Source organism: Brachycentrus maculatus, unplaced genomic scaffold, assembly GCF_059751285.1.
Source record: "Brachycentrus maculatus isolate JH-2025_06_01 unplaced genomic scaffold, ASM5975128v1 h1tg000504l, whole genome shotgun sequence".
Taxonomy (NCBI): domain Eukaryota; kingdom Metazoa; phylum Arthropoda; class Insecta; order Trichoptera; family Brachycentridae; genus Brachycentrus; species Brachycentrus maculatus.
Genome location: NW_028281250.1, coordinates 125,383 through 148,176, shown reverse-complemented (window position 1 = coordinate 148,176; position 22,794 = coordinate 125,383). Strand labels below are relative to the sequence as shown.

Genomic DNA, 22,794 nt, shown 5'->3' with positions numbered 1-22,794 from the left:
GAAAGCATTTTTCAGATTCCATATAACAAATTTAACGAACCATCGCGCTTCACATCTCACCAATAGATGTCTCTAGTGAAATTCTAGTGATTCAAGAACAAAGTTTCGAAATTGGTTCATATATATATATATATAGGACTTCGAAGAATTTGAGTAGTGTGGTTGTCAAGCATGGGTAGAATTAGTGAATGTTACACGTGTGTAAAGTGATCATTTAAATTGGCCCACGACGGTCGTTAGCCCCGTAAATACCCAGACCTCCATATTCTTCTTCATCTTTGTTGAGATGTCAAAAAAAATACAAAAAATGCTCCTAATTGGAGGTATATATATAACGTGGTAATATTTTTCTTTTGTAAATTGCGTGTAAATAATATGTAAAGTGGGTGTATAATAATAAAATAAACAATGTGTTGCTTTGTAATTAAAGTTTATTCTTAATTTATCTTTATAATAATTTTTATATCTATCTATCTATCTATCTATCTGATTCTGACAGTTAATAATATTATCGGAAGTCTTTTGTTTTATTCTGAGCGACGCATGCGGCATCTGGTGGTAGAACTGTTTTATGTAGGTACTTTTTGTAAGTACTTAATAAAATGTATAGGTAGGTACCTAGGTATTTTATTACATATATATTTAAATACATGTCTAATATCGGATAATATGTAAAATATACAATGAATACTGTCAATAAATAGGAAGCTGTCAATAACACTACCATTACTCCATTTGAGTTTAAAATTCTATTCATATTTTTTTTAATAACGAGGTGTTTTTCAAGTGCTGTTATGAGCTACATATCATTGTCAGTAGATGTATAATTTAACCCTTTAAACAAGAAGAAAAAAGTATTTTCTGTCTGAAAATCGTTTCAGCATTTTTTGCCAGATTGAACATTCCTTTTTATTTGATCAATTAATGGTGGAAGTCATACTTTGTATGCTCTGTGATTAGAAATACATCTAAAAACTTCTTTGCTAGATTGAACTTATGTTCGTAACATTAGTATATAACCACTCACCGAGATTTTTATGTCTACCGGTTTCGAGACGTACCCGTCCCGTCGGGACAATCACTACCACAGCATGCAAACAATACTACTCTGCACTGCCATAGCCTCTTTATTTGATCAATTAATGGAAGAAGTCATAATTAGTATGCGCTGTGATTAGAAATGCATCTAAAAACTTCTTTGCTAGATTGAACTTATGTTCGTAATATTGGTTTACAACCACTCACCGAGATTTTTATGTCTACCGGTTTCGAGACGTACCCGTCTCTTCGTCAGGACAATCACTAGCACAGCATGCAAACAATACTACCCTTCACTACCATAACACTAATTTAGACACTCAAAACTACACGAAATGTTTAACACATGCGATTTTTGGTCGACCCGAAGACCAACATGCACTAGGGGTTGCAGCACAAACGTGCGTGACTAGAAATACATCTAAAAACTTCTTTGCTAAATTGAACATCGATTTACGTTTGAACAGTTAGAAGTATAAGTATATATTTCCCCTACACCTTGCAGGAAAAATACCCTCTTTGCTAGATTGAACATGTCAAAAATGGAAGTCATTTTTAGTATGCGCTGTGTAAGAAACATGTTTTCTACATTGAACATCGATCTACGTTTGAACAGCTAGAAGCATAAGTATTTTTTCCCTAAATATATGCAGGAAAAATACCCTTTTTGCTAGTTTGAACATATCTCTTCTTTGCCAAATAAAACAAAGATGGAAGTCATTTTTAGTATGCGCTGTGTAAGAAACTTATTTTCTAGATTGAACATCAATCTACGTTTGAACAGCTAGAAGCATAAGTATATTTTCCCCTTCATCTTGCGGCGAGTGTTTTGCCTAGAATTTTCCCTCATGAATTACATGAAATTATAGCAACTTTAAACATAAAGAGTAAATCCACTCGCAAGTAGGCATAGGCTATGAAACTTAAAAAGTTGAAGCCTGAGTAGGGTCATGATAAGCGGTGCTGCATAAGCCGTAGCTAGATTTCAGAGTCACTTGGACGTTAGGTAATTTAAAAAACCTTCATCTTGCGAGAAAAATACCCTTTTTGCTAGATTGAACTTTTTTCATAGATAATTTTCCCACACGTTTTGTAGTGTGGAGACTCGGGTAGGTCCCTTTTTTCGGTTAAAAAAACAACAAATTTAACCAAAATTTCCTTCACATCAGAACAGTTAGAAGCATAAGTATATTTTCCTCTTCATCTTTCAAGAAAAATACCCTTTTTGCTAGATTGAACTTTTTTCTTAGATAATTTTCCCACGTTTTGTAGTGTGGAGACTCGGGTAGGTCCCTTTTTTCGGTTAAAAAAACAACAAATTTAACCAAAATTTCCTTCACATCAGAACAGTTAGAAGCATAAGTATATTTTCCTCTTCATCTTTCAAGAAAAATACCCTTTTTGCTAGATTGAACTTTTTTCATAGACAATTTTCCCACACGTTTTGTAGTGTGGAGACTCGGGTAGGTCCCTTTTTTTCGGTTAAAAAAACATATTAAATTAAAATTTCATTCACATCAGGCTCGAAAGGTTGATGGATCAGATGTAACCGTGCCCACTTAGTGCGTTTGTGCCACAATCGCTTTGGCCCGGTACAATTCCGCTTCGGGATAATTTCGGTGTTTACCCGGCGGATAATTGCGATGACCCTCCGCGCTCTGTACGTAAAACGCGGTACCTACATTTATCTATTCATCTACTCTCGTAATTGACGGTTGCGTGGGTCTATTGTATCTCAGGACCGTCCTTCCGATGTAAAATATGTACTTAATCTGTCCACATGTCCGCGAATATGACTGAAAAATTACACAGCTACCGTTTGCGTTATAAAAGCATAGTACAAAAAGTATGGCAAAAGCGTGTGACCCCAAAAAAAATCAATAAAAAAAAATATATATATTATTTAAGTATATAAAATCACTAGTATGGCAGGTATCACCCAAAATTGGGTGCTTTGCCAAAAAAAAAAAAAAAAAAAGTACTGGAGGCATCAATGCGTTATTTTTTATTTCGATTTTTACAAGATAAAGTACGTACTTTAAAAAAAATACTTTATAGTTTTTTTTAACAAAAATATCAGTAATATTATATTATTTAATGATTCGGCATTGTGGAACGACATGTTGATTTTTTTTTAAAATTAAATATACCACTTTAATGAGTTTTATTTATAAGTATATACGACTAGTTCCGAAAACTTACAGATGTTTTCATCTTCTGGTAAAAATTAAAACTTGGTCAGGACAATCACTACCCTTATTTACAACATTTTGAGTGTGTCCGAATACTTGTTCACAAATCTGGATTATCTCCAATTACAGGAGTTATTTTTCACATTACTTTTTGACATCTAGTCAAAGATGAAGAAGAATATGAAAATAATTTTGTGAACAAGTATCTGGACACATTGAGAATGTTGTTAATAAATTATCTGGTCAAATTATAAGCTTAAATAATAAAAAAATGAAAATGATATTTTCTGGCGTTTCTCATGTGTGTGATTATAATCCAGAATTCGGACCTCACATACTGATAAAAGAGTTTCTGCTCAATAAAAAGCTTCTTTTCATCTCACCAATAGATGTCTCTAGTGAAGTTCTACTGATTCAAGAACAGTGTTGTGAAAATAGTTCATTAATATAGTTCCAATAATTTGATAAGTGTGGTTGTCAATCATGGGTGGAATTGGTTAATGTCACGTGTGTAACGTGATCACTTAAACCAGCCTATGACGGCCGTCAGCCCCGCAAATTCCCAGACTTCCATATTCTTCTTCATATTTGATGAGATATCAAAAAATAATACTTTATATACTTATTTATATACATGACTTAAATTCCTCCTGTGTTGATCTTATCTCTCTCTCCATCTCTTGGACCCCTCACAAATCTCTACACTTCTTTCGCAGGAGAGGCTTGTCCAAGAAAAAGAGGACAGATCCGACGGAATCCTGGTTCAAAATGACGAATATATTCGTCCGATGACACTCAAAGGTACTTGACGATACAATTTTAAATATACACAACGATCAAACAATGACTGAACCAGATATCAAGAAGAGAAAAATTGAACCACCAGCGAAACTTGGTGATGAAGATGGTCCAATGGAGGTGTTGGATGACACCGCCCAGGTGGAAAAGCTCATAATGGCCATGAAAACGTCTCTCGCTAATCTAAGACCAGTGTTATCTGACCAGCTAACTCAAGAACTACCGACTCGAAATGTCTACATCGCTACCGTTGTTGATAAGAAATCCATACTCAAAGTCATTCTTGCTCTGAACAAGGTTCTACCTTTGGAAGCTATGAATTTGCAACACCTAAAAAGAGCGCGGAATACAGAGATACTCATTTGTCCATCAGATGACAAAAGTGTAGAAGAAGTCGTGTCGTTTTTAAAAGAAACAGACTTTGATTTTGAACTCCATCTAGAAAATGGTTTTAAAATTATTGCAGTGGTCAGCGGACCTCCTCTTGCTAAATGGCAGTTTGAAAAAGCACACGCGATATGGCCGTGCAATTTTCATCCGAAGAAATATACAGAAAGTTTGATTAGTGGCGAATTTTTCAGCAGAGCTGATGTTGAAAAGCATAGAAAATACATGGCGTTAGCTTATGATGTGGCGGAAATATACGAAGGGGCGAAGAAGCCCGAAGATAATAAGGAAAGTCTTGATCGTAACGAGGCTGTAAAGGTTAATGTAACCGGAGAAGATTGCGAGGAGTTGAAAGATCAAAGTTTGAATGTGACCAGATTGAGAAAGCGCTTGGCAGATCTCAAAGGCGTCGTCGTAGTGGATCCTTCGATCGATTCGATTGTAGCTGTCGGATACGACAGGAGAAGCCTGAATCCTTGTCAACATCCTGTGATGATCGCTATTGACAACGTGGCCAGGAGTCAGCAAGGAGGCGCCTGGAAGGACAACAGCATGTTCGCCGAAGAAACGCCAGGATTTGAAGAATCAAAATTGATCACAGACGGAGTCCCGAAAATGTTTAGAAATATACTAAATACGAGCTATAGCAATTTGAAATTTGGAGCAAAACCTTCGATCAAACGATCAGATCAGATGACGAGCCAAGAAATTGGACAGGGTATTGATGAAATTGGTACAACACCTTCTAGTTACGTGAATTTGTGTTCAGAAAACTTGGATTCGAAGCCTTCTGGACCGTACCTCTGCACTGGTTACGACGTTTACACGACTAACGAACCTTGTGCAATGTGTTCAATGGCTTTGGTCCATAGCAGAGCCAGGAGAGTGATGTTCGCGTTGAAGAATGAAAAATCTGGAGCGTTGGCATCTGCCGGCAAACTGCACACTGTGCCAGCGCTGAACCATCACTACGAAGTCTTCACCGGATTTTTTGATGAACAGTTTTCTTGAATATCGCTTTGAACCAGAACTTCCAGTTAATGCCAATGTCCAAAATGAAAACCAGACCATCACTACGAAGTCTTCACCGGATTTTTTGATGAAGGTCTTTCTTGAACTCATCGCTTTGAACCAGATATTTTATTCAGACAATTTCCAAAATGAAAATCAGCCTATCATTACAAAATCTTCGCTGGATTTTTGATGAACATCTTTCTTGAACTCAACGCTTTGAACCAGATATTTTAGTCAGACAATGTCCAAAATAAAAACCAGACTAATCCAATGTATGGAGCATGGACTCTGCCTAGATTACAGTCCTTCTAACCCTTATCAGCTCTTTATGGTGCATAGGGCACTACATCTTATAGAAATAGTGTTACAGCAGTGAATTCAAATTATTTCTTCAATGTTTTTCGCAGATACTTTGCGGCACATTTTATAAACTTTATAAAATTAAACAACTTTGTTTTAACCACTTTTTTATTATAAGTACACTTTAACCTACCGGTTTCGACAAGAACCTTGTCATCATCAGGGTTTATGACATTCTAAAACATTGAAAACATTTAAATAATCATCATTCATTACATTCCCTTACCAAAAATGTACGTATGCGTATGCGGCTTCATACTGTTTTTGGGTGATAGCATTAGTTGATTTATATTATCCACTGACACTTCGTGATGGAATTGCATTTTTAATTTATTATTAGATTAAAACCAATATTTTTAGCTTTTCCACTTTTTTATTTGACCAGCGACCGGGTTTCGTCGTTACCGACATCATCAGACTGGTTGTTATTTCAGCATTAGTTGTTATTTCGGGTTGCTATACAAAGCATAATTAAAAAAAAAATCGGATTTTTTACGGAGTTTTTGATGAGGAAATGTAATTGTGATTAAGGAAAGGCTTATTTTAATACCAATTAAGTTTATTAATGACATCATTTATTGATTCGGCATTAACTTTGTGGAATGACATGATTATTTTAATAAAAATTGAACACTTGAATAATCAATAATAATTATTTTAATAATAATAATAAAACCCTTATCCGCACCCCAATGGTGCATAGGGCACTGTGTCATATTAACGCAGTGTTATCTTGATCGTTTACACATGAAGGAAAGGTGATCAGCCCTCCGCTTCAGGTACCAGTCCATGGTAATATTGAATAAATATTACAGGGAAAAAATCACTCATATTTATTATACCTGTTTATTGTTTTTATATTTTGCCATGTATTATAATATAATACCCTTATCCGCACCCCAATGGTGCATAGGGCACTGCGTCATATTAACGCAGTGTTATCTTGATCGTTTACACGTGAAGGAAAGGTGATCAGCCCTCCGCTTCAGGTACCAGTCCATGGTAATATTGAATAAATATGACAGTGAAAAAATCATTTATATTTATTTTACCCTCCTTGGGAATCGAACCCGGGACCTCCAGAACGCTAGCCGAGCTTGCTGACCATTACACTACGGAGGCGGACTTATGAGTTTATTAATGACATTATTTATTGATTCGGCATTAACTTTGTGGAATGACATGATTATTTTAATAAAAATTAAACATTTGAATAATCAATAATTATTATTTTAATAATAAACACTTAAATTATAACACTCTGTTACAAATAAAGGTCAAGTCATGAATAATTTAGAAAACTTAGAAATACATACAAATTAAAAAAAAAAGCTAACTAACCATCACGCCGCTTCCCTGCAGGGGTAGGCAGAGAGAATAGAGCGCCACACCACTCTGTCCTTGCAAACATTCTTCGCCTCTTCCACGTTCATGCATCTCCTCATACATACCCGCCGATTGTTACGACTCCTAACCTGACCACTTTCAAGTATTTGGCATACCTGATCGTGCCATGTTTTTCTGGGTCTTCCTCTGCTTCTTTTCCCGCTAACATTCGCCTCATAAATTTGTTTTACCGTTCTTTCCTCACTCATTCGTTCCACATGTCCGAACCATCTCAACACACCTTTCTTAATTTTATCGATAATGCTTATCTCAGCTTTGCATTCCTTCCTAATTTCACTATTCGCACATCTATCATACATCGTTTTGTTACACATTCTTCTGAGAGATCGCATTTCGACTGCATTCAGTCTACTTTCATCCTTCTTTTGCCAACTCCATGTTTCACTTCCATACATTAGTGTTGGAACCAGGACTCCGTTGTGCACTGCCAGTTTAGCTTCCGCTGATAGGTTTTTATTTGCTATAACTGATTTCAGTGCACCATTAACTTTGTTCCCAGCATTCACTCTCCTTTCTAAGTCTTTATCAATCTTTCCATCCCTAGAAAACATACTAAGAAATTTCTTCATACAAATTTAAATTCAGATAAAACAATAATTAATAATATACTGTTTCAAAATACGTCACCATTATTATCTATGTTTCCTTTTACAAAAAATGTTGTTCCTCAACCCCCCTCCCTATATTTATTAACCTATATATACACCTAAATATATTTTTATTCGTTAGTTTTAATTTGTACCAGAAGATGAAAACATCTGTCGTTTTCGAAACTAGTCGTAAATATAAATAAAACTCAATTAAGTGGATTCTTCATGTTTACAACATTTTGAGTGTGTCCAAATACTTGTTCACAAAATCTGGATTATCTCCAATTACAGGAGTTATTTTCATATTATTTTTTTGGCATCTCATCAAAGATGAAGAAGAATATGTGTGTGATTATAATCCAGGATTCGGACCTCACATACTAATATAAGAGTTTCTGCTCAATAAACAACTTCTTTTCATCTCACCAATAGATGTCTCTAGTGAAGTTCATAGGCTGGTTTGAGTGATCACTTTACACACGTGTAACATTCACCAATTCTACTTATTATTGACAACCACACTACTCAAATTCTTGGAAGTTCTATATATATGAACCAATTTAGAAACTTTGTTCTTGAATCACTAGAACTTCACTAGAGACATCTATTGGTGAGATGTGAAGCTGTTTAAAGAAGCTGTAAAGATGTAAAGAAGAAGAAATTATCTGGTCAAATTATAAGCTTAATAATAAAAATGAAAATGCTATTTTCTGGCGTTTCTCATGTGTGTGATTATAATCCAGGATTCGGATCTCACATACTAATAAAAGATTTTCTGCTCAGTAAAAAGCTTTTTTGCTTCTCATTCTGCTTAATAAAAAAAAGCTTCTTTACATCTCACCAATAGATGTCTCTAGTGAAGTTCTAGTGATTCAAGAACAAAGTTTCTAAATTGGTTCATATATATAGAACTTCCAAGAATTTGAGTAGTGTGGTTGTCAATAATGGGTAGAATTGGTGAATGTTACACGTGTGTAAAGTGATCACTCAAACCAGCCTATGACGGTCGTAAGCCCCGTAAATGCCCAGACTTCCATATTCTTCTTCGTCTTTGATGAGATGTCAAAAAATAATACTACTACTACTACTACCATCACGCCGTTTCTCCGCAGGGGTAGGCAGAGAGGATGGAACGCCACACTCTCCTGTCCTGACATACACTCCTCGCCTCCTTCACATCCATACATCTAGTCATACATGCCCTCCGACAGTATTATTAAAAAAACTATTATTAGATTTTTTTTTTTTTGGATACTAATAATAATTTTCTTAAAATTGCGCATCGATCTAAATTGGAACTAACGTGTGAAAGGAATCCAACAACAGTCTAAAATGTATTCGGTTGAAATTTATATGGTCGGGCAAGGCAAGAAGAGGGGTTCGACCACGTGCCTTATGTTTTTGCGATACAGCGTGTTGATTCGTTCATCCGGACGCGATTCGAGCCAAGATCATCCCAAGCAATTGAAACCAATCTATTCTATTGTCATTTTTAATTACTGGAAAATTACGAAAATAGACGTTCACGTCACGCCGTCGCTCTCCTGAGTAGGCATCGCGTCATCCGTTGCTCTGGTTGTCCCCGTCTCCCCCTCAACTCCTTTCCTGATCCTACACCCTATGATACTAAAACGAAATAACTAACCATCGCGCCACTTCTCCGCAATGGCAGGCAGAGAGACTGGAATGCCACACCAATTTTTCTTTGCAAACATTCTTCGCCTCTTCTGTATTCATGCATTTCCTCATACCTGATTCCTGACCTGACCTTACCTAAGTATTTCGATTGCTTGATCATGCCAATTTTTTCTCGGTATTCATCTGCTCCTATTTCCAACCACATCATCCGAAAGATATCGCATTCTGACTGCATTCAGTCTACTTTCATCCTTATTTTAGCAACTCTGTGCTTCACTTTCACATATTAGGGCCGGAACCAGGACTCCGTTGTGTACTGCCAGTTTAGCTTTTATGCAGTAGTAGTTGAGTAGATGTTTGGAAATCAAAATTCTCCATATATAGTGTATGTAAATCTTGCAACGGCAATATAACCTGTTTTAAGGTGTTATATAAAATAATACAAACTGGTTTCACACATGCGCAAAGTGCATATGTATATGTATATATATATATATATATATATATATATATATATATATATATATATATATATATATATATATATATATATATATATATATATATACACATATAAAACCCTTATCCGCACCCCAATGGTGCATAGGGCACTGCGTCATATAACGCAGTATTATCTTCATCGTTTACACTGAAGGAAAGGTGATCAGCCCTCCGCTTCAGGAACCAGTCCAGGGTAATATTGAATAAGTATTACGGTGAAAAAATCACAAATATTTATTTGAACCCCCCTGGGAATCGAACCCGGGACCTCCAGAAGGGTAGCCGAGCGTGCTGACCATTACACTACGGAAGCATACATATATATATATATATATATATATATATATATATATATATATATATATATATATATATATATATATACATATATATATATATATATATATATATATATATATATATATATATATATATATATATATATATATATATATATATATATATATATATATATATATATATATATATATATATACATATCATCACTTCTTTCAACAACGTCATAAATCAAAAAAACCCAGCAGAAGCGGCATATTTTTAACTTAATATTTACCCGCTACAGGGCAGAAAGTGTTGTTTCTGCATTTTGAAGAAAATGTATTGGTTAATTTGTTTATTAATATAATAAATATTTTTTTCAAATGGAGAAAGATCTGTTGCACAGTAAAAAGTTCAATAAGTGGCTTGATATTTATTTTTAATACATTTTATTTTATTCTTAAACTTTAAAAACGATCTCTTGAAAAATCAAGTTTTTTGATATATGACGTTGTTGAAAGGAGTAAGCGATATATATTTTTTGACCCTTATTCTCATCTAATGGTGCATAGGGCACTGCATTGTAGCGGCGCAGTGTTAACTTGATCGTCAATTGCATGAAGGCAAGGTGATCAGCCCTGCGCTTCTTGTACCAGTCCAGGGTGATATTAAATAAATACGAGAGTAAAAAACGCCCATATTTACTTTGACCCCCCTAGGAATCGAACGCGGGACCTCCAGCACGGTAGCCGATTGCGCTTTCCACTACGGAGGTAGACATATACAGAATAATACATTGTTTTAAAATTTTAGAAAGGTGTTTTAATTAAAATAACTCCATGTATAAAAAATAGGCACATGCTGTTTAATGTTTTTTTTTTGAAAAACCAAAGTGGATATCCCTTCTAAGAAAAATCAACCTGTTTACAAACAAATGATGACGTCAATGAAACAGATAACATTCCTGTATTTGAATCAGTAAATAATAAATATTAACCCCTTTCGTTCGAAGTAAACGGATGTGTTTTTTTTTAAACCCTTATCCGCACCCAATGGCGCATAGGGCACTGCGTCATATAAACGCAGTGTTATCTTGATCGTTTACACATGAAGGAAAGGTGATCAGCCCTCCGCTTCAGGTACCAGTCCAGGGTAATATTGAATAAAAATGACAGTGAAAAAATCACTTATATTTATTTTACCCTCCTTGGGAATCGAACCCGGGACCTCCAGAACGGTACCCGAGCGTGCTGACCATTACGCTACGGAGGTGGACATTACACTACGGGGGTGGACACGGACGGAAACGGATGTGTACAAATTATTTATTTATTAATGTATTTATTGTACTCAAAATTCCGAGACGGACTCCCACAGAGGAAATATTGTACAAGTTACAACACAGGACAGTCAAACAACTATACGCTGAAACACCTAATATGTGCATTTAAGGCCCAGCTTTCGTTAAGTCGCATTCATTGCACCGGAGACCACCGGAGAGGTCACACGTTTCTTTAGGCCTATTTTTTTAAAGATTATATATTGAAAATTTTTTTGTTGTTTTTTAAATGAAAAAAATATTTTTACGCATGTTTTTTTAGCCTCCTTACCTTTCAGTATAAAATTGTGGTAGAGTGGGTTCGAACCGAGAAAGTCTGAATTGAGTGTCCGCGCACTAACCACGGGACCACAGCCCGACACAGTGTAGTTTGTCTAGTTGTAAGTGTATGAATAGTGATAATGTGGTGACGGGTAGTATTGTTTGCATGCTGTAGTAGTGATTGTCCTGACGAAGAGACGGGCACGTCTCGAAACCGGTAGACATAAAAATCTCGGTACTAGTTATATACTAATCTAACTAACAAGTTTGTAAAAAAATTTAAAAATAATAATATCTAATCACAAAGTAAATGCTTTAAATATTAATAATATTGAGAATATAAAAATCAAATTATTATTTAAAAATGGCAAAAACTGGTCCATTATTTTTTTTTTACCATATAGGTAGGTATACGACAAACTAAATCTTAAAGCGGGAATTTCCCAGCCAAAAAAAATCAAAACATGCTGTTGTCTCCTTCACACCGCTGGTCTAACGAGTCTTAAAACGATGTTTCCCTCTCTCTCTATCTTGGCTCGTTGATGACGTCAAACCGCGGCACGTGATTCGGTCAATTAATATTCAGAACGTTATAGGACCGCTTTTATTGATAAAGATACACAGTACATGGAACCCATCAGGGGGACATTGAAATAAGTAGACATATCCACTTTTAGTAGTATTATTTTTGGCAAATAAAAGAAATTTAAATAGATCAGAGATTTTCATTTTTTGACATCTCATGTCATATAAAATATAACCGTGAAAGTGTTGAAATAAAAAAAAATAGCAAGTAGTAATAAATAGACGTCCGCCTCCGTAGTGTAATGGTCAGCACGCTCGGCCACCGTTCTGGAGGTCCCGGGTTCGATTCCCAAGGGGGGTGAAATAAATATTAGTGATTTTTTCACTGTAATATTTATTCAATATTACCATGGACTGGTACCTGAAGCGGAGGGCTGATCACCTTTCCTTCATGTGTAAACGATCAAGATAACACTGCGTTTATATGACACAGTGCCCTATGCACCATTGGGGTGCAGATAAGGGTTTTATTATTATTAATAAATAGACGTATTTTTTTATTATTTATTATTTGTGAGTGTGTTTTTTGTGAACATTTTAAAATGGTAAATATCTATATATACATATTTCTATTATTTTCTCCTTAAACGAATTTAAACTACAACATTTTGAGTGTGTCCAAATACTTGTTCACGAAATCTGGATTATCTCCAATTACAGGAGTTATTTTCACATAATTTTTTGACATCTCATCAAAGATGAAGAACAATATGGAAGTCTGGGCATTTACGGGGCTGACGACCGTCATAGGCTGGTTAAAGTGGTCACTTGACACACGTGCAACGTCCATCAATTCTACCCATTAAGGACAACCACACTACTCAAATTCTCGGAAGTTCTATATCTATATGAACCAATTTTGAAACATTGTTCTTGAATCACTAGAACTTCACTAGAGACATCTATAGGTGAGATGAAATACCTTTATAGGTTGAGTTTGTTAAATTATATATTCCTCCCGAGTGATAATACCCTATTACACAGTGGTATGGCGTTCTATTCTCTCTGCCTACCCGTGCGGTGAAGCGGCGTGGTGGTAAGGTTAGACTAGGTTAGGTTTGTTCGTGAGATGCTTATTTTAGTTCGGTTTTCTTTTGTCGGGACTAAAATCCATAGTAGAACAGAATAGTTGCGTCGAAAAGTAATATATAATTTGCGGATATAACAAGAGTTATATATATATATATATATATATATATATATATATATATATATATATATATATATATATATATATATATATATATATATATATATATATATATATATACATATATATATAATTAAAATTATAAAATCTTAAGTATTATTATCATTTTAGACAAAGCTACTTCTTTTATTCAATTATTCAAATGTAAATTCATAGCAAAGATTTAAACACATTTTCATTGACAATGAATGAGTATTAATACATATATATTTATATGTATATATATATATATATATATATATATATATATATATATATATATATATATATATATATATATATAAATATATATATATATATATATATATATATATATATATATATATATATATATATATATATATATATATATATATATATATATATATATATATATATATATATATATATATATATATATATATATATATATATATATATATATATATATATATATATATATATATATATATATATATATATATATATATATATATATATATATATATATATATATATATATATATATATATACATATATCCATATATATTTTAAAAAAAATTATTTGCTTTTTACCATAATTTTAATAAATCAACGGGTATAGAAATTTTACATATAAATAACACTTTTAATAATATTCGGTTTTTAAAATATCAATTGTATTCTTGCCAGTGCCCTTTGACCTAAATATAACGTATACCCACACACAGGCCATGCCCTTGTGGGATATTTTTTTGTATTTATATATTTTTTTGTATGTGTATTTATATTATGATGTGAAATGCAAAAGAATTTTAAATTAAAATGAAAATTTAAAAAACTGGTCTTCGTTTATATAATCAAGAAAAATTAAAAATACGTAAAGCAATCAATAAAGACTTGCCCAAAACAAATAACCATTTTAACTTCAAGACCATTTTTAAAAGTACAAGTAAGCAGTGAAAGTATTGTAAGATGTGCCCTTGGCACGGGAAAACTCGGGAAGGGCACATTATTGTAATATTCGATTAAATATATATGAAAAAAAAAAGTTCATTTATCAGATCTTTAGGGATACGGGCAAGCAAAGGGTTAGTTAACCTTGCGTGTGCGCGGTGAAATTTTCGGGTCACATTCCGTTCGTGCATGGGCCGCCTAAATGAAGAAAAAAAAAAAGAAAAAAAGGCAGCCCGACCGGTTTGTCGTATGTTAAGTGTAGTACTTGAGAAAACGAGGCTTTGATGATTCGCAAACGTAATAAATTAAAAGCGATCATTGCATACAGTATCGAACAGATTAATTGAAACAAAACTTTTTTCACAACATTTTCAGTGTGTTCAAATACTTGTTCACAAAATCTGGATTATCTCCAATTACAGGAGTTATTTTCATATTATTCTTTGACATCTCATCAAAGATGAAGAGGAATATGGAAGTCTGAGCATTTACGGGGCTGACGACCGTCATAGGCTGGTTTAAATGATCACTTTACACACGTGTAACATTCACCAATTCTACCCATTATTGACAACCACACTACTCAAATTCTTGGAAGTTCTATATATATGAACCAATTTAGAAACCTTGTTCTTGGATCACTAGAACTTCACTAGAGACATCTATTGGTGAGATGTAAAGAAGCTTTTTACTAAGCAGAAACTCTTATATTAGTATGTGAGATCTTACATCTCATTAATAGATGTCTCTAGTGAAGTTCTAGTGATTCAAGAACAAGGTTTCTAAATTGGTTCATATAAATAGAACTTCCAAGAATTTGAGTAGTGTGGTTGTCAATAATGGGTAGAATTGGTGAATGTTACACGTGTGTAAAGTGATCACTTAAACCAGCCTATGACGGTCGTCAGCCCCGTAAATACCCAGACTTCCATATTCTTCTTCATCTTTGATGAGATGTCAAAAAATAATATGAAAATAACTCCTGTAATTGGAGATAGTCCAGATTTTGTGAACAAGTATTTGGACACACTCAAAATGTTGTCAAACTTTTTTTGTTGCATTTTCTCAAAAAGTTTTGTAAAGTCTTTTGTTCATTAGTAATATCACAAATTAATATACAATATGATCTCATTTGGGCTCAATCAAGGATTTCACTCTTCTTGGCATCTATTACATAAGGTTTTGGCACGTGAATGCCATTTTTCGTCTCGAAACCATACCTGAATTATGGACAAAATGAGCTTTTCCACCGTAGCGCAATCAATTTTGGAGAACCAGAACCGATTCTTACAGATTGCCGATAGATTTTCAATTAGGATTTTGTCTGGCAAAATTCTTGACCAGTCCAACACAGTTCATTGTATTTTGAATATTGAAAGCATTAACTTTGTGGATCATAGTGAAATATTATTTTGAGAAATAAACAGACTTTGTTTATTTATTTCTCTTTTTTTTTTAAATTACCTAACGTCCAAGTGACTCTGAAATCTAGCTACGGCTTATGCAACACCGTTTATCATGTCCCTACTCAGGCTTCAACTTTATAAGTTTCATAGCCTTTGCCTACTTGTGAGTGGATTTACTCTTTATGTTTAAAGTTACTATAATTTCATGCGTATTTGACTATGAAATCCTTTTTTTAATTACCTAACGTCCACGTGACTCTGAAATCTAGCTACGGCTTATGCAACACCGCGTATCATGACCCTACTCAGGCTTCAACTTTTTAAGTTTTATAGCCTATCCCACTCGTGAGTGGATTTACTCTTTGTGTTTAAAGTTACCTTCTATAATTTCATGTAATTCATGAGTGAAAATTCTAGGCAAAAACACTCGCGTATTTCTCAAAATAATACAGTTCATTGTTTTTTTATGAAGAATTTCATATTTTTTTGGATTTGTGGTAGGGGAATTTCATCATTTTTATTATAATCCTTCTGAAATATTCCATTACCATTCGACCTTCGTTTTTGTATCTCTGGTAGTATCTTTTCCAGTAGAATTGGGTGATACTTCTCGGTATTCATCATCTCAGTCACTGAAAGAAGCAGCTCTGGTCCATAATACGAGGAACACCCGCAAAACATTATTTTAGAGGGTGTTGAAAATACGAAAAAAAAGTTTTGTCTCAATTAATCTGTCCGATACTGTATTACGAGAGTACTGATACTAAGTATGCTTAAACCTTCAAGATTTTAATTATTTATTAATCGATTCACCCGCGTTGCGCGTGGCAGTGAGGACAGCCTGGACTGGTTATGATGGGTAGCCCGGAGGGGAAGAGAGGGAGAGGAAGATCCCCACACGATGGACCGATGGAGTTAAGGCAGCAGCAGGCACCTCGGTGGTTGGAGCTACGTGCAGCGCAGGCAAGGGATAACTGGAGAAGAGTCCCTGTACAATTGTACATAGCTTTAAAACATGAATTCATAAAAATACAAAAAATTGTCGTGTCAATAAATTCTTCCTTTCCCAGAAAATAAATATAAGGGTACGTACCTACATTCCCCATTAGCGGCGAGTGTTTTTTGCCTAGAATTTTCACTCATGAATTACATGAAATTATAGTAACTTTAAACATAAAGAGTAAATCCACTCACAAGTAGGCATAGGCTATGAAACTTATAAACTTGAAGCCTGAGTAGGGTCATGATAAGCGGTGTTGCATAAGCCGTACTAGATTTCAGAGTCACTTGGACGTTAGGTAATTTAAAAAAAATCCCCATTAGCTACTGTTGTCTGCCATAAAATATTGCCGCACACGTTTGTTAAAACTGTCACTTAGAATTGTATAGCTACATAAGGACCGTAGTCCATTTGATCTTCACGTTCGTTTGATGATGCCCGAACTAGGCGAAACAATTGTCACGATATAATTTTTTTATGTGTTTTTGTTAATAAAATACAACTTAGTATATATATATATATATATATATATATATATATATATATATATATATATATATATATATATATATATATATATATATATATACATACATACACATATATACTACTACCATCACGCCGTTTCCCCGCAGGGGTAGGCAGAGAGGATGGAACGCCACACTCTTCTGTCCTGACATACACTCCTCGCCTCCTTCACATCCATACATCTAGTCATACATGCCCTCCGATTACGCAGACTTTTGACACCGCCAGATTTTAGGTTCTGATTGATCTGATCGTGCCAAGTCTTTTTCGGTCGTCCACGTTCTGTTTTCACTCTCACATATATATATATATATACGAGAAGAGTCTTGAAAAACTGGTAGTAACAGGTACAGTTGAAGGCAAGCGGGCAAGAGGACGGTCTCCAACAAGATGGACAGACCAAATAAAGGAATTAACCGGATCCTCGCTAAACGCAGCCATCAAGTTGGCCCAGGACCGGGAAGAATGGAGAGAACTTGTGCACCAAGTGCCTGACATTCCAGAAGACCACGACGCTCAGCATTGAGCAAGAAGATGAAGAAGATATATATATATATATATATATATATATATATATATATATATATATATATATATATATATATATATATATATATATATATATATATATGTATATATATATATATATATATATATATATATATATATATATATATATATATATATATATTTATATATATATATATATATATATATATATATATATATATATATATATATATATATATATATATATATACATATATATATATATATATAATATATATATATATATATATTTATATATATATATATATATATATATATATATATATATATATATATATATATATATATATATATATACATATATATTTATATTGTGAACACAAAATATCTGTCGATTTTTAGACCAAATTTCGTAATCAGTTGTCTTTCTTTTATCTTTAAATTTTGTAATCTCGTATGAATATTTGTTCATTAAAAATATATTAACATATTGATTTTAGGCCGGTTTAAAATTGCAAAAATTAATTTAGCAATGTAGCATACACAGGTGTTTCAAATAGTTCTTGAAATCGGTTAATTAATTAGGTGCGTTGGAAGTGGTTTGGTCACGCGGAACGAACGAGTGAGGGTAGGACGGGAAAACAAATTTACGAGGCGACTGGAGTTGGAAATGGGTGCAGAGGAAGACCGAGGTGAACTTGGCATGATCAAGTATGGAAATACTTTAAAAAATGTATTTGTTAGTTGCTTCGGTAAATTCTCTTTGCCTTTTGTGTACAAGAATTTATAGCATACTAACGAGTGCCCGGCATGCGTTGCAGTGCCTTTAAAAAAACGCATTTTTATGGTAGCGCTTCGTCGGAAGCTTTTCGCATTTCAATGGATAAATATCAGGATGTGTGATTATTGGCTAATAAATTAATATGAAAAATCACAAGACTATCGGTAGCATTCTTATTGAAATCTGTAGGGAACTAAGGGAGATATGAAGGTTTAAACTTTGCATATTTTTATAAAACGAAAAACGTGCGTTTGCATACGTCATCAAAAAATTACCGTCATCGAACGTTTTTGACGTCATATGGTTTATTGTCCATGGTTTATAGAGCTGTAATAGTAGTAGTGTGGATTGTTTGTTTACCACTACACTATCATTTGTGTTATACAAATATGAGGGGAGGATGGACCATAGAAATCAACAAATAGAGCCGCCAATAATTTAGCAATGACACCAACATTAAAATAAGTCTATCGTTTCTGTGACGTCATTCATTGCCAACTTACGAAAATAACGTTTTTTCGAAGGCGAATTTTGCAGAAGAAAATGATGAATGAAAATATTGGTTATATCGGCTGTTATAAACACTGCACGAGTCTAATACAATCCTTTATAGGTTAAGTATGTTAAATTAGATATTCCTCCCGTCTGACAAGGATTTATTGAATAAGTCAGACTTGAGGCGAGACCGGAGCCAATCAGAAACGATTAGCTTAGGTTAAGTTTTGCTTTACAATATTTTGAGTGTGTCCAAATACTTGTTCACAAATCTGGATTATCTCCAATTAAAGGAGTATTTTATATATTATTTTTTGACATCTCATCAAAGATGAAGAAGAATATGGAAGTCTGTGCATTTACGGGGCTGACGACTGGTTTAAGTGATCACTTTACACACGTGTAACATTCACAAATTCTACCCATTATTGACAACCACACCACTCAAATTCTTTGAAGTTCTATTTGTATGAACCAATTTTGAAACATTGTTCTCGAATCACTAGAACGTCACTAGAGACATCTACTGGTGAGATGAAAAGCTTCTTTTCATCTCACCAGTGTGTTTTTTTTTTTTAGATGGGAATTGCATTTATTATTTACCTTGCTTATTATGTACAAGGTTTATAGATCATTTAGTGGATTTTTGTTTCTTCTAGCTAATTAAATATGTTTTTATTTGAATCTGTGTTGGGAACAGGAGGGATCATCTAGTGTGGGTCAAATAGGAACTTCTCTGCATTTGCTCATTGCTGGGAGGAAACCACGTAAAACTCCTAAAACACCAGTGTGTTAATCGGCCGTATGTGTTTTTATTTATTGATTCTACGAATTTTTCAAAAGACCCTCCTGATAATATATGTGTTTAAATAAGGTCAATTTGAAGGTTGTATTGTATATTTAATAGAACCTGAAGCATTACGTCACCTCGCCTTCATTTTTACGACCTGATCCAATAACGGTGCCCTATACACCATTAGGGTATTAATGATTTTATCAACATAATTATACGGTATTTGTCTTATTTTATAAATTTCATTTAAAATATCATATTTTTTCAACCTTTCCTTTTCAAAATATCTGCTTTATCTTTTTTGAATGCCTTTTTTCAAAGTCCTCGTGAATATTTAAGTTTTGTACTGAAATTTCTTGGTGGAACTGCATTTTATAGAATAAAATAACAAAATTACATAATTGTTATTTTATTCTCCTTTTAAAAATTTCTCTAAAATATTTTTTTTAGATAATAAATTCCCTTCTCGTCTTTTTTAATGCCTTTGATGTTTTAAAGTCAGGTTTAGGTTTTTTATATTTTCTTTTTTTAACTCCTAATTAATTTTTAATACCTAAGTTTATAGAAAATTCCTCTTATAACATTTTTCAATGTCCGCCTCCGTAGTGTAATGGCCAGCACGCTCGGCTACCGTTCTGGAGGTCCCTGGTTCGATTCCCAAGGGGGGTAAAATAAATATTAGTGATTTTTTCACTGTTATATTTATTCAAAATTACGATGGACTGGTACCTGAAACGGAGGGCTGATCACCTTTCCTTCATGTATAAACGATCAAGATAACACTGCGTTTATATGACACAGTGCCCTATGCACCATTGGGGTGCGGATAAGGGTTTAAAAAACAAAAAAACATTTTTCAATAACTATGGATATCTTTTACTTTTTAAAATAACCACGTTTATGTAAATTATTTTATTACCTTTTTAAAATATGTACCTATATTTTTAGCGAATTCATGTATCAACTCTTTTACAACGCTGTATAAATAAAAAACCTTTTTAATCTCTCTTATACCTATTTATTATACCTGTTTATAGATTTTATATTTTGCCATGTATTAGTATTAGTTTTGGTTATTTAAAAAAAAATCTGTTTTGTTACTTTATTATTTGTGTTCCAGTCTTGTTAACCTTAATCCCATGTCCCAAAATGAGAGATACAAATTACTCATCGGGAATATTATATGTATATATCGCTCACTCCTTTCAAGAACGTCATAAATCAAAAAACTTGATTTTTCAGGAGAACGTTTTTAAATTTTAAAAATATAACACAATGTATTGAAAATAAATATCAATCCACTTATTGAACTTTTTACTGTGCAACAGATCTTTTTAGGTAAAACCTTTTTTTCTCCATTAGTAAAATATTTAGTTTATTTAAAAAATAATTAAACAATACCTTTTCTTCAAAATGCAAAAACAACACTTAGCGGGTAAATATTAAGTTAAAAATATGCCACTTTTGCTGTGATATATTGTAGTACATTTTCTGGGCATTCTGAAAACATGCACAACTGAAAATTAACGATTTTTGATTTATGACGTTCTTGAAAGGAGTGAGCGATATGACTTGTGTCTGTAATATGTTTTGAAAAGTAAAAAATTAAAATAAATAACTCTATAAAATACCATATTTTACCCCCTCTCTCCCTCCTTGCAAATATTGACGTGGGGTCTTTTGTTTCTTTTAAATACCTATTTTTCCATGCGCTCTCTGACGTCATCTGTTTCGTTATTCGTCAATAAGCGCCGGGCTGTGATTGGTCGCGATATTAACCCTGAGGCCAATTTAATTGGTGCAAACTTCTTGCGATGTGTCGATACAGTCATAGCAGCTAATTGACTTCGTTATTATTATGTATTTTTTTATTCATATTCTACTTATTTTTTTTATTCAATGCTTTCCTGCGTGTCAAATTTAGCCACATCCACAATTGAGAATGCTTTTTTTTTTCTGTCTCATAAACTCGACATTCAAAAACTAACTAACCATCACGCCGCTCCCCCTCAGGGGTAGGCAGAGAGAATCGAGCGCCACACCACTCTGTCCTTGCAAACATTCTTCGCCTCTTCCACGTTCATGCATCTCCTCATACATACCCGCCGATTGTTACGACTCCTGACCTGACCACTTTCACGTATTTGGCATACCTGATCGTGCCATATTTTTCTCGGTCTTCCTCTGCTTATTTTCCCACTAACATTCGCCTCATAAATTTGTTTTACCGTTCTTTCGTCACTCATTCGTTCCACATGTCCAAACCATCTCAACACACCTTTCTTAATTTTATCGATAATGCTTATCTCAGCTTTGCATTCCTTCCTTATTTCACTATTCGCACATCTATCATACATCGTTTTGTCGTACATTCTTCTGAGAGATCGCATTTCGACTGCATTCAGTCTACTTTCATCCTTCTTTTGCCAACTCTACGTTTCACTTCCATACATTAGAGTTGGAACCAGGACTCCGTTGTGCACTGCCAGTTTAGCTTCCGCTGATAGGTTTTTATTTGCTATAACTGATTTCAGTGCACATAACTGCGGATAATTTAGAGTATTTTGTAAAATTTTGTGAAAACTCAAAATCTTAATGTTGGATTGACAGTTTATCTCTTGGCTATGCATGTTTTAAAATATTTCTTTTTTTTTGTCCACAGGTCCCGATGGCTTCATCGAGTAACGTGATAAAACACTCAAAAAATTAACTTGTGTATTTAAAAAATATGAAAACAGTAATAAAACACCGTCATACGTTTAATTG

At 33.7% G+C, this 22,794-nt stretch overlaps 1 protein-coding gene and 1 long non-coding RNA gene across 2 annotated transcripts in view; both read left to right on the top strand.

The window, feature by feature from the left end:
- Positions 1 to 5,994, top strand: part of LOC148301898 (tRNA-specific adenosine-34 deaminase regulatory subunit adat3) — an 11,975-nt gene extending 5,981 nt beyond the window's left edge. The window contains exon 2 of the mRNA XM_088272546.1: positions 3,947 to 5,994. Within this exon, the coding sequence (XP_088128672.1) occupies positions 4,074 to 5,426 (1,353 nt within the window). The 5' untranslated portion in view covers positions 3,947 to 4,073 and the 3' untranslated portion in view covers positions 5,427 to 5,994. The remainder of the gene's footprint in view (positions 1 to 3,946) is intronic.
- Positions 1 to 22,794, top strand: part of LOC148301897 (uncharacterized) — a 25,192-nt gene extending 2,398 nt beyond the window's left edge. Inside the window, exon 3 of the long non-coding RNA XR_015838732.1 lies at positions 22,691 to 22,794. This is a non-coding gene — a long non-coding RNA (uncharacterized LOC148301897). The remainder of the gene's footprint in view (positions 1 to 22,690) is intronic.